Raw genomic sequence first — 12,380 nt, 5'->3', positions numbered from 1 at the left:
ATAGATTGCCTCAGATCAGTTAGAAGGTCTGCATTAGTGATTTAGGCTAGAGATGACCTCCTGGACAGGGGTGGTAATGGGAAGATAAAGATAAGAGGGGTCAGAGTCTATAGGAGTAAATAGTGGATTGATTTTGGAGTACAGATTGGAAGGAGGAAATATCAAAGATGACTTCTGGCCATATTCTTGAGGCTTGGTGTTGGTACCATTCACAGGATAACGATTGCTGGAAGATTTTAAAGGAAAGATATATAGACTTATTTTTGGGGAGGCTGAGTTTGAGGTGGCAATGGATTATGAACAAGCCACAGAGCATGAAGCTAAGCAACCTTAAAATATGTTATCAGGTAGATATGTTCAAGCTATACACGAAATGAAAAATATACAGTGTGTTCAAATTAGGTAAAAAAACAACATGTATGTTTTTATGTACATGTGACACATATATTTGCGTATGCATAGAGCATGCAAAGATACGAAGACTCTTAGGAATGAATAACATCCTAGGCAGAGGTTTTGCAGGGATGACCATAGATACATTAGAGGGAACTTTCATATTTTCTACCCTCCTGGTTAAACATTACTTAAATATATTACAATGAGAATGTATAACTTCTCTAACAGAGAAAGTTAATGGCAATTTAAGTAAACACATAGTACTCGAAGAGAATATTTCTATTTCATAGGTTACTTAGAAAGATCTTATAGGCATCATTTTATTTTTTATTTTGAGCAGAACTATTTTCCTGTAGTTTTGCTTCCCTAATCCAGTAACACACTTTGCCCTGTTTCCCACTAGATTGCACTTTTACACTAGATTTCACACAGTCTACTTACTATTTTGTGTTTTCTCCTTCACTAATTTTAATAATTTCAAAACAGTCCAACATTTTGCAGATGAGTTGTAATTATGCATATAACTGCTACGTGTGTTACACATCCTTTTTGTTAAGGGTTCCTCGGGTGCTGCTTTTTTCATGCAGTATTTCTGAAATAGAACACAGATAGTGAAAAACAAAAACAGGATAGTACCGTTTCCAGGAAGTGGAAAACAAAATTTATCTTCCCAGTGTGTGCCTTGGTCAGGCTATTTAAGCAAAGGAGCAAAACACCACTTTTTTTTTCTGTTGGGCATTTAATCTCCCTCCACCCTAATTTTGACATGCATGATGCAGAGTTGAACCTTGGGTGCTTGTCATTTTTGCTTTTGTTGTTTTATTTCCTTAGATGAAATACTTAAGAGTTTATGGCAGTCAGAGAGTATGTCAATATAACTTGTTTCTTATTACATCTGACTTTCCTCAAAAGGGTTAAACTGCAGTTTTCTGTGTGCCTTGGTGCAGGGCTGGGAATGAAGACTTACACAAAGATGACATTTTTTTACCCCACCAGGAGGCAACCTGGTGTTTGACATGGTCACAGCTCCTGGGCTCTTGCTTCTGTTCCTGAGCAACCTCCAGCGTTTACTCCACGCTGCCGTAGGAATATTATCGTTTTTCCATGTGTCTCATGATCCTGACAAACAATACAAGAATGCCATATTCTGGGGTACAAACTGTAGTGCCAACAATTTTTTTGAACATATGTATATATATATTTTTAAGTCACATTCACAGAAATTTAAAAATGCCTTCATGTTAGTTGAAGGTTAAATGATAATAGCCCATATTTTGAGAACACTGTTGTGTGCTAAGCAATCTTATAAAGAATTTAACTATTTCAGCTCATTTAATACTCCTGTTGTGCCTATGAAGTGGGCAATATTGTACTCTCCAGGATGAAGAAACTGAGGTGTAGAACTATTGAATAACTAGCACGATGGACAAAAACTATAATTTGAACTATATTTTGTTTCCAGAGACTTCGGCATTTAACATTTCCTTTCTGTACTCCAATTTTATTTCATTCTGAAGTGTAATGCATTCTCTAGCTGTGCTAAAGTGATAAAATTCTAATAATTTTTATTACACATTTTAATTTTATTAAATAATTATCCTCTGCCCTACCAGACTGAGAGACTTATTATTCTGGCATTCTTGGTTAAAAGTTTCATGTTTACACTTCTCTTAGGAATATCATTTCCTGATTCCCTTTTTTGCCGGAGTAATAGCCCTCCTCAGCAAAACTGTGTTTTCTCTGTAGGTTCCAACCTTTTAACTTTCTTTTTGGTGATGTGTGTGTGTATGTGTGTGTGTGTGTGTATGTGTGTACATACATATAATGCATGGGATTAACATCTATGGGTTAATTAACATTAACCTCATCCTGAGTTTTTCTAATCCAGAAACCATGAGGGAAACTTTTTTTTTTCTGAGAAAGAATATACTTTGATGATAACACTACTACTACTACTACTAGTATAATAATATGGCAAGCAATATAAGAATATGTATAAGTTTACAAACTGCTTTCCCATTTAATCGTACAGGGTTGTGACATAGACTTTGCAGTTAGCCATGAGAGAGATTCAGATTCAAATCTGCCAGTTATTAAACATGTGTACTGGTGTAAGCTACATCATTTACTAAGATTTGATATCTTTATTGCAAACTAGAACCATTAATAGTACTTCATGTTATTTCTGTAAGAATTACTTTAGTTAATATGTCTAAAATCTTTAGTTGTGCCTAGTACATAACACTCAAAAGCATGGTAGCCACTGAGAATATAACTAACAGTTTTAGAGAAATACGAAAGCAATATTTAAATATGAGGCAGTTTTTTTAAAAAAAAGTATTATGAATTGTCAAAAGGAAGGGAAGAAATTGTAAAGGGTAAGGAGATGGCAAAGTGATATGACGAGTAGCGAGAGAAGGGGAGAGAGAGATACAGGGGTGGGTGCTGTGTCAGTTTAGGAAAACAAAGTCTGTGTCCCTTTTGAGTAAAATAGGAAGAGGGACCGATGAAACAGTGGACAGAGAAAGATGGTTGGGTTGTAAAGTGAGTGTGTTAATCAGATTAAATTTCATTTGCTGTGTCCTGCTGTTTACTTCCTTGGACAGAGGTGTTGGAATAACTTATTATTTATTATTTCTGTCTCTACATTGTGATTAGCTCATCAGCAATCAGTCACTATTCACAGCTCTTCAATTGCTTTTATTAAATAGCGAACCCCTCCTTCTCCAGTCAGCAAATGATTCAGGTTTGGAAAGAGTAATGTCTCTTCAGAGAGTGCTTGCTCCAGGCCAGATGAAATGCAGTCGGGCTGCTACAAGACTCAGAATGAATCATGGAATCTTAAGACAAACTTTTACTGTTGTATAGTTCCTAGGGAATTCAAGGGCATGTCAGCCACCTTTGGATTAATTCAGGCCTTGATAAGTTTGGAATTGCAAGGGGGAGCGTAGAGGAATTGGCTCAATTGTGCACTGTTATGCTAGCTATTTTATGAAAGTCTTCTTAGTTTGGGCAGTATAAATGCACTATCCATGTTATTCTTTGTGTGTACAAATTAGAGCAAAACTTATATACAGGTACAATTGTAACATAGATTATCATGAGCCCGGGGAGCACACAGAGTTCTCTTTCTTTCAAGATTTCTGAGGAAGGTCCATTATCTTTGAAAGCAGTCTCTACAGTTTGACCCTTTTTATTTATTTAGCATGTTAAATTTGATCTTGAAAAGTTATATATCAAGTGAATATATAAAAAATATTGAAACGTATTTTCCCATCCTAACTAAGGACATTTTTTTCTCGTAGAAAGAAAAATGCTTTGGTTCTTTTCTAATGAAAATCAGACTTTAAATTGCTAGCTGTTTTCAATGAGTACTCTGAACTGGACCACCGTCATTTTCTATACAGGAAGTTCAGTGGATCCATGATCTTGGACACCCAATTAAAAACAAATAGTTACTTCCATGTTACTGAGATTTCTCCCTCAAGGTGTGGGGCTTAAATGTTAAAGCAGCCATGCCAGCCATCGCACAACAGCCTTGCCCTTTCTGACATTGTCTGGTGAGCACAGCCATAAAAAGTTGTCTATTTGTTTAAATTTACTGTACCTTCTATTGTCAAAATCGGACTTTGGATGGGTCAATATGGACTTAAAAAAAAAAAAAAAACAAACGCGCTCAAACCAAAACTACCTTTAAAATAGAGCACTATCTGCAGAGCATGTTTAAACAACTTTATCCTGCCTTTATTTTTTAACAGTGGAGGGCACCAAGTCACAATTGTTTTGAATCCTGTATCAGGCTACCCTGATACAGGACCTGGAAAGTGTGAGCAATGAGATATTGGTTCACCTGGCAAGAATGTGCAATGACATGAATCTTACGAATGTAAGACAAAAAATCTCATAGACAGGTATCATAGTAATAAATCCTTTGAATCGCCCGCACATATCTATAACTCTGAATAATTCTCATGCACAACATACTTTGAGAACCACTGGACTAGAGTAGAGAAAAGGACATACGGGCACTCAAGACATTCTTTCTTCATCTACCTCCTCAGTTCTTAGAGAAATGGTGCATTCTCAAGAGCATCTGCTTCCCTGCAGGATTCTCACCAGTTTTAAGATCAAGCCTCTATGATCTTCAGGCGTGTTAATAGATTACTTGGTTCATAAGGACTGAACTAGACAATATGCTTGACATCTCTTTGCTCACGACTAGGCAACGTGAGGGATTTTAATCTATATAAATGTTGCTTCTCAGGTCCACATACATACATTGTTCTGTGAAAAGCTGTAGAGAAGAATTTGGTCACCTGCCTTTCAAGCTTGGGCTGTCCCATTGTCCATCAGTGACTTACATGTTCTTGCAGATTATCTGCAGCTGGGGGACAGTTAGAGCTGGGAGTGGACAAGGTTTTTAGTTCTAAGCTTAGCCCTTCGTTTGGCCCGTATGATGTGACTCAGTTGAAAATGCTGTAACCCTTAGCCTCTATAGTGCTTCCCTCAGTTTTCCTGAGTTCATATGTCAGTATGATGAAATTAGGTAACCCACCTACCTGGACTCTCCATTGTGGAATTTTAAACATGTGTTTTGAAAGTTTTTTATCATGGTATTTTTTGGGGGTATGTGGAAATAGATATATCTAGAGAATTTCCAAGGTGATTATAATATGTGTGTTGCCTTTGAAGCCCAGCAGTTAGGGAACCCTGGGGATTGGGGTATTTTACCACAAGAGACTATTAACACTCTGATATTGTTTAAATGATTTAGGAAAGGACTGCTATGTTTTTCATCTAGATATAAAAGGACATTATTAGGTGACTCATTCATTAGATTACTCCTTTAGTGGATGTAAAATTAGTACACTTACGTTTACATATTTAAAACATTGAATACCAACCAAATATATCATTTATTTCTTTGGGGTGTTAGGGCCTTTGATTTTCACTTCCAGATAACAGTGAAATGTTCACCTCAAGTTTCGTTAGTTTGCTTACTTTATAGGCTTTTAATAACCTGGATTTTGAATTATGTTCTTCAGTTTAGAATGGGACCTTGATAATTTAGTTTAAGTTCAGAAATTTATTCACAATTCAATTTGAAAAGGAATACATTTCATCTCTGATTTACTATAGACAGTAACTCTTTTAAGTTTGCCCCTCCCCCCCAAATGTTGCTGTATTCACATGTCCTTGCTTTCTGATTAATGAAGTATTTTCTTGACTTGTATATTCTTGGAGCCACCCCTTCTAATTTTTTCTCTATTGTGTCTTATCTCTTATGTTCCTTTTCCTTATCCTTAATTTCTTCCTTTCTCCTTATGTCTTTTCCTTACCTTAGGAACAAAATCTGTTTCCCCATTCTATATATACTATATTATATATTGTGTGCGTTTCTGTACATAAATTATCAATCTCTCTAGAATGTTAGTTCTTTGAGGGGCAGGAACTATGACTTGTTCACCTTGTATCCCCAAATATTCCTTGTATTGATAGGTGGAAACATTTATGGAATGGAATTAAGCAAATACCTAGGCTGGAAGAGATCTGATCCCAGTTAATATCAGATGATCTGTGATAGTCATTTTTAACTTGACATTAATTTCATTTTTTGTGCATTTGTTTTATTCTGAAAAGCTTTTTTATTATGCTGTGCTGATGGCATAAATGGAACAGTTAACTGGAAGACCAAACAGGCCACCAATTTTATAATCAGCAGAAAAATGGCTGCTGGGAAGAAAGATGGTGAGTTTAGGTTGTAAATCTAAATCCCTTTTTGGGAGTCAGTTAAATGTCTGCTTCCAGTATTCCTGTTGCTTTTTTATTCATGTGTGCATTTTTAAAAATAAGTCAATCTGGAAAAAAATCAAATTTCGTTTTCCTAATCTTCTAAAATGTCTTGTCCCCTGTGTTCTTAATCCATATTTTCCAAATTTTTTTCTCTGTTGTAGTTTTGCCTTTTTTTAACTAAAAATAATTTCTATGTTTTTAACCTATCGTTGCCCCTTATCTAGTCACTAGCTTGCCACTTATAAAAATTGTCCCAGTGTGGTTATTATAACAATTTATATATAACATTGAAAAACATTAAGAAATACATTTAACATTTATATACTTTTAGAAAAATGGTCATAAAATATTTGGCTGATGTGCATGATGTTTTGAGTGATTTTTGTTGCAAAAATCAATTGATGTTTTGCTGTTAAATAATTAGTTGGCACTTGTGTTCTACTCGCAAGATAACGTGACCCTTGATGATTGATTCTAAATTTTTCTTCCCTATCTGTAAATGTCCATTACCGACATACCAGAAACTTTGAAATAATGCATTTCATTAGGGAGGAACAAGGCTTTACTTAATATTTTGGTTGACTTAATAGTAGTTTTCAAATCAATAGTAGTTTTCAAATAGTAGTTTTCAAAGATGAGTAGTTTTCAAAATATGGATTATCATCATGAACTTTTAATATTTCTTGATTAGTAGGCTTTATGATCCCCACCCCCAAAACACACATACACACACACACACACACACAGAGTTTGGTTATATGTGATCAACAGCATTAGCAGAATAGTAGATGTGATTCCATAACCTTAGGGAAGCTGAAGTGTCTATGAAAATAACAGTAATTTAAAAAATACTTTTAAAAGGGCAATAATTTTATGTGATAAAATGGTCTTACTGCCAGAGGAAAAGCTCCAGAGTGATTCCTGGTTTAACCTCATTTTCTTCATATATCCATGAAGTTGGGCCACTAATTTTTTCCCAGCTAGTACCAAATTATTCTTCAGCTGGAATCTTCTGTGCCCAGATTTGTTTCACAGTAGCATGAAGGTTTTCAGCATCTCTTCTCTGCTACTGTTTTTGAAAGAAACTCATAGACACCTTTACATTTTTAAGGCATTTTCATTTCTAGTATCTGTAAGAAAAAAAAAAATTTTGAACAGTAACTTCCCATACAAAGATCATTTAAAAAAAAAGTTTTAAAAAACACTAGATGCCCTTGTTCCTAAGCATAGTCCTTCTTCCCGTTTCTCCTTTAGCTATTGTCAAGGGATTTTCTGTGGTTCCTTTAAGACATTCACTCCTGACTACCCTTATCTGTGTGGTTCCTTAATCAAGCCGAGGACTTCAGCTTCTTTAGCAATCCACTCTTTCTGTTTATTAATTTTTCTAGTTTTGAGCCCAGATGGCTCTCAATGTTGCCATCTGCTGTGTATTTCTGCTCTATCATTTCCCAAGGACTTAGACTTTTCCTTGATTCCTGATGCTCCACACAAGATCCCTGAAGACTCTTCTGGACTAAATACATTTTGCACTAAATTACACTTATCCTGTCCCTTTTCTTATTTCTTCTCTTTAATATTGATCCCTAGAACTTCTCTCTTCTCTTTGGAAATGTCCCTCCTGTTCCTATTTGATTTTCCCAAAAGGCAATTCTAACTAAATGTTAAACCCAATTGGGTCATATGCTATGGTATTGTTTTTAGTGAAATGCACTATTCCAAGACCTTGATAATACAGTATTTTCTAGACTCTCCAAAGGATGTTGATTTCCACTTCAAATATCGTATACCTAGTTGGACCTCAAATTGACTCTCTTTGGAACCTGAGCAAATAATCGTAGTTCTCAAAACAGAAATGATCAGTACATCTTAAATCTACTGAAGTAACCAGTTCAGGTTGCCACATTCTCTCTCCTTTAGTTGCCTCTCCCTTCCTGCTTTCCTTGACTAATTGATAGTATCAAAGTATCTTATACAGAGAGTAGTGAGTTTTATCAACAGTATTAAGAGAATTGCTCCTAGTACAATATTACAAATATACTGTATTTTACATGGCAAGGACATGCTGTATTTGTACATTGCATTATAGCATTAGATGTTTCAGGTGTGCAGCTTTATAAGTTAACATCTGTACATCCTACATTATAGTCATCACTCTGTTCTTTAAGATGTTCTTTACCATAAGTCCCAGTCATTTCTTTTGACAATTCAAGAGCGCCAAAGCACTGTAAGGACATACATATAGTAAAATACATTTAGCAATTGTATTTTGTGTGTATAACTTTCTTTTAAAATAATATTCCAATTCTTGACTTTAGCAAGGTGATGATATCTCCTCAGTAAATAGGATTTTGAAGAACTTGAAATGTCTCATCAACACATTTAGCATTATTCTACTTTGACACATGTTAAGTGGATACAGAAATTGTAAAGTGTATTTTAGATATGGATTCCCTTCTCTTTTTTCTAGGGTGCAGGGTAGAGAAACTTAATTTCCTACACAATAATTTAAATAAAGAGGGACTAGCCTTCATATTAATCTTTATATTCTTTTTCACAGATACACATTTTCAAATTCTCCTTCCTTTCTTAGGTTTACTGATAAACTTTCATTGCTTTTCCTAAAAAAAATAAACAGTGAGAAAGTTAAGATAGTCATACCCTGATTTCTTAATTATTTTCCTAATTATTCAAGTTAAATGTTAATATTTAATTGAACACATGGGAAGGAAGTAGTGTGTACTCCAAATAACTTGGCTGGAATATCATCTGCCATCGTAAAGGAGGCTCCTCAGTTTTTTATATATATATATTTTATATAATTTTTACATCATTTTTTCATTTTTGCACAATGTATGCATTTTCATTTTGGTTATATTCCCCATACAATTCCCACCCCCCTTATTTTAACCCTTGTCCCTCTTCTCCTCCCCCCACCCCTAGTAGTGTATCCCTGGTTTATAGTTGCTTGTTGATTTTGATTTTTTCTTTATTATAATTAGTCTTTTTCCTGGTCCCTTAATTAGGTTTTCTAAATTCCTGCTATGAGTGAGACCATCGGTATTTTTCTTTTTCTTTCTGGCTTATTTCGCTGAGCATGATCCCTTCCAGCTCCATCCATGAAATAAACCGACAGATTTACAGTCAACTAATCTTTGACAAAGGAGCAAAGAATATGCAATGGAGCAAAGAAAGTTTGTTCAATAAATGGTGTTGGGCCCCTCCTTAACTTATTGACGTAAGGTGCTGCATGGGCTAAAGAGAGAAATTCCTGTCTAGATAACTTATTTTCCTCCCTGGTTAGAGAGGAGCAGGAAGTGCCCTTAGGACTGAAAATGTGCATTCTTCTTTGCCATTGAAAAGTGGTAAAGTCAGAAGAAAGGATCACAAAGTTCTAGGACTTCAAAAGCCCATCTCGTTTAACAGAGATGTGAGTATCCCCTTTGAAGCTCTGGCTATGAGGATGAAATCTCTCTTCTTCTGAACTTTAGATTTGTTTGTTTCTTTAAACAAAAGAAACATCAAATTTGTTTCTTGAAATTGTGATTTTTCACCTCATCTCTTCCAGTTGTGCCATGTAATTAAGATAACTTGATGAACTAATAGAATGAACTTGCATTATCTCTTTAAATTCTGGTTCATCATCAAACAAGAGAGATTATTAAGAAATAATCTGTGGTGGGTTGTAATAATATTATGTACAGCTATCAAATATATTACCTTAAATTTTCAGGTCAACAAAATACATGACTGCCTGGGTTCAAGTCCTGGCTCTTCTTCTTAAAAGTCTTATAAGCTTGGACCTGTTGCTTAATCTCTCTGGGTTCAGTTTTGTCATCTATAAACTGAAGGACTGAATTCTCCATGTGAGTAAATGCATGCCAACTTCGATTGGTGGTATCTGTCAGGAATTCTGTGTTGAGTAGAATACCAAGGCCAGGTTAGGTAGGGAGCATTGCTAAGATCTGTCTTTTAACAGAGAAAGATTTTTGGCATGCCGAGGAAGGATGACATCTAAAACCCTTTTCAACTGCAGCGTTGTGTGAGACCAATTAAGAGTGGTTTGCAGCCACTTTCTGACATTTAAGAAAGAAACAAAAAGCATGTAATATGTAAAATCAAAATACTTAACTCCAAGTTAGAAAAATGGCTTGGATAAGTGGCTAAAATGAATGACTTGGTTGTGAGAAAGAAATCCTCCCTTCTGTTGTAGTGGTTTCTCTTCTACCTCATATAAAGAAATATGACAGATCTCTTAAAAGATTGAAGTTTAAAAAGGCAATGTAATCCCTTCTCTGTGGTGAATTCTACAATGTAGGAACTGTCTAGCTGTGACTGAAATAAAAATGGTAACTGACCACTGCCAGATGAACGGCCTACAGTACTTTGATGTTGAGTAAACTCAAAGGTGAAGGGCAAACTGCTAAGAAAAGCTTTAGACTTAAAATCAAGATTTATAAAGCTGGGGCCTTCCCTGGTGGCGCAGCGGTTGAGCGCTGGGCGGCAAAGCTGCCTGCAGCCTCTGCAGCGCTGGTTCAATCCCTGGCCGCCAGGCGAGGGTCCCACATGGCGTGCAGACCTCTTCTGCTACCCGCTGCTCCCCTCAGCAGTGTACTTAATCAGTCTGCCTGTTCTGTTCCCCATTCTGGCTCTGGTGAATCCTCTCACCCTCCCGTGCTTCTGATTGTGCCCAGTGCTTGTACTAATAAATAAATAAATCTTTAAAAAAAAAGATTTATAAAGCTGGATTGATAAAACACGTTAAATCTTAGGAAGTGGGGAAAGTTTATATACATAACTGGATGCTGATGTCTCTTAAAATCCTACTGTACAGCAATTATCTGGTTTAATAATTAAATTTCAGTTTGACTATTGAAATGACACGTTAAAAAATAAATTAAGGGGGAAACCATACATATATCAGGTTCTGAAAACCCTGAAATAAAGTCTCTTGATGCAGACATAGCATATAATTAGTTCCCATTGTTGGGGCTTCTTGAAGTGCTACGTGTACATGGGTTCTGAGTTTCATAAAGAGCTTTTAGCTGTTAAGACTATACATTATAATACAAGTCTTATTTTTCTTGCCAGTACTTACCAATTTTTAATATCAGGATGATCATATAGTAAAATAAGTTTAGCAATAAATTGTATTTTTTGGTGTTACTTTCTTTTTAAAGACTATTTCGGTTCATAACTGTAGTGAGGGGATGGTTTCTCTTCTGTCAATAGGATTTTTGAGGGCTCGGAATGTGTAGTTACTTAGGAAAAAGTTTATTTTAAAAGCTATATATAGTCAGAAGGAAAATATCGGATGGTTTCACTTATAGGAGACTATCGGGGAACAAATAAGACATCAGTGTAAAAAAAATAATAACAATACAAAACACAACAAAACAAAACCAGACAATTATAAATCAGAGACATCCTGCAGGGGAGGAGGAGGGAGAGGGATCAGAGGGAGGGAGGGAGGAGCACAGGGGACTGAGGTGATGGTGCACAGGTGCATCGGTGAAGGAAACTCTATGGGGACCACACCTGAGGGGTTTGGGGGTTAGCTAATACTGTTTAAAAATGAACAATGATGTAAAAAATAATAATAAAAAATAAAATCTATACCATAAAAAATGCTATAGCAGAGAACTAGCTATTTGGGGTATTCTTTATATCCTAAGCATATTTAGGGATCTTCTTCATCATCCTTATCCGGATTTTTTTTCTAGATTTTTATTTACTATTAAGATAATACTATGAATAGTTGGGATATATGCACTATCTTACATAAATAACTAACTTGCACTCAGTTAAAACACTCTTGTCATGCTTCCCAGTGAATAGATTATATTTTACAATTCTGAAAATGAGGCACATTAAGAAAATCAGAATGCTTTTAGAAATAGACTAATTTCTTATTAATAAGTTATTTATTACTGCATGTTGTAATATTCTTAGGCTGATTTAGCTATTGCTAAGAGTAATAGAACATTTAACCAACAGATCTCTTTTTTAAGATTATGCACTGTATTTCCCACATATCCAATGTGTAAGAAATTATACAATACATTAAATTCATTCACTTTGATTTGAAAGTTCATATTTATGTAATATTTGTGTAATATTTATGTAATATTTGAAATAAGACTTTCTGTGGAACATTTATTTCTGCATGCATCTAATACTTGGAGTTTACTCTG

General features: G+C 35.3%; 1 protein-coding gene across 4 annotated transcripts in view; it reads left to right on the top strand.

The window, feature by feature from the left end:
• Positions 1-12,380, top strand: part of SGCE (sarcoglycan epsilon) — a gene marked incomplete at both ends in the record, with an annotated part of 68,035 nt that overhangs the window by 8,210 nt on the left and 47,445 nt on the right. For 2 of the 4 annotated variants that reach the window (XM_084229670.1, XM_084229671.1), the window contains one exon: positions 6,037-6,144. The exons of the other annotated variants lie outside the window; for them this stretch is intronic. In XM_084229670.1, coding sequence (XP_084085796.1) covers positions 6,037-6,144 — 108 coding nt within the window. The remainder of the gene's footprint in view (positions 1-6,036; positions 6,145-12,380) is intronic. 4 annotated transcript variants of the gene reach the window in all.

This window comes from Talpa europaea (assembly GCF_964194135.1).
Source record: "Talpa europaea genome assembly, chromosome: 3".
In the NCBI taxonomy this organism is placed as follows: Eukaryota; Metazoa; Chordata; class Mammalia; order Eulipotyphla; family Talpidae; genus Talpa; species Talpa europaea.
The sequence above is the reverse complement of the archived record's forward strand: the minus strand, read 5'-3'. Positions and strand labels throughout refer to the sequence as shown.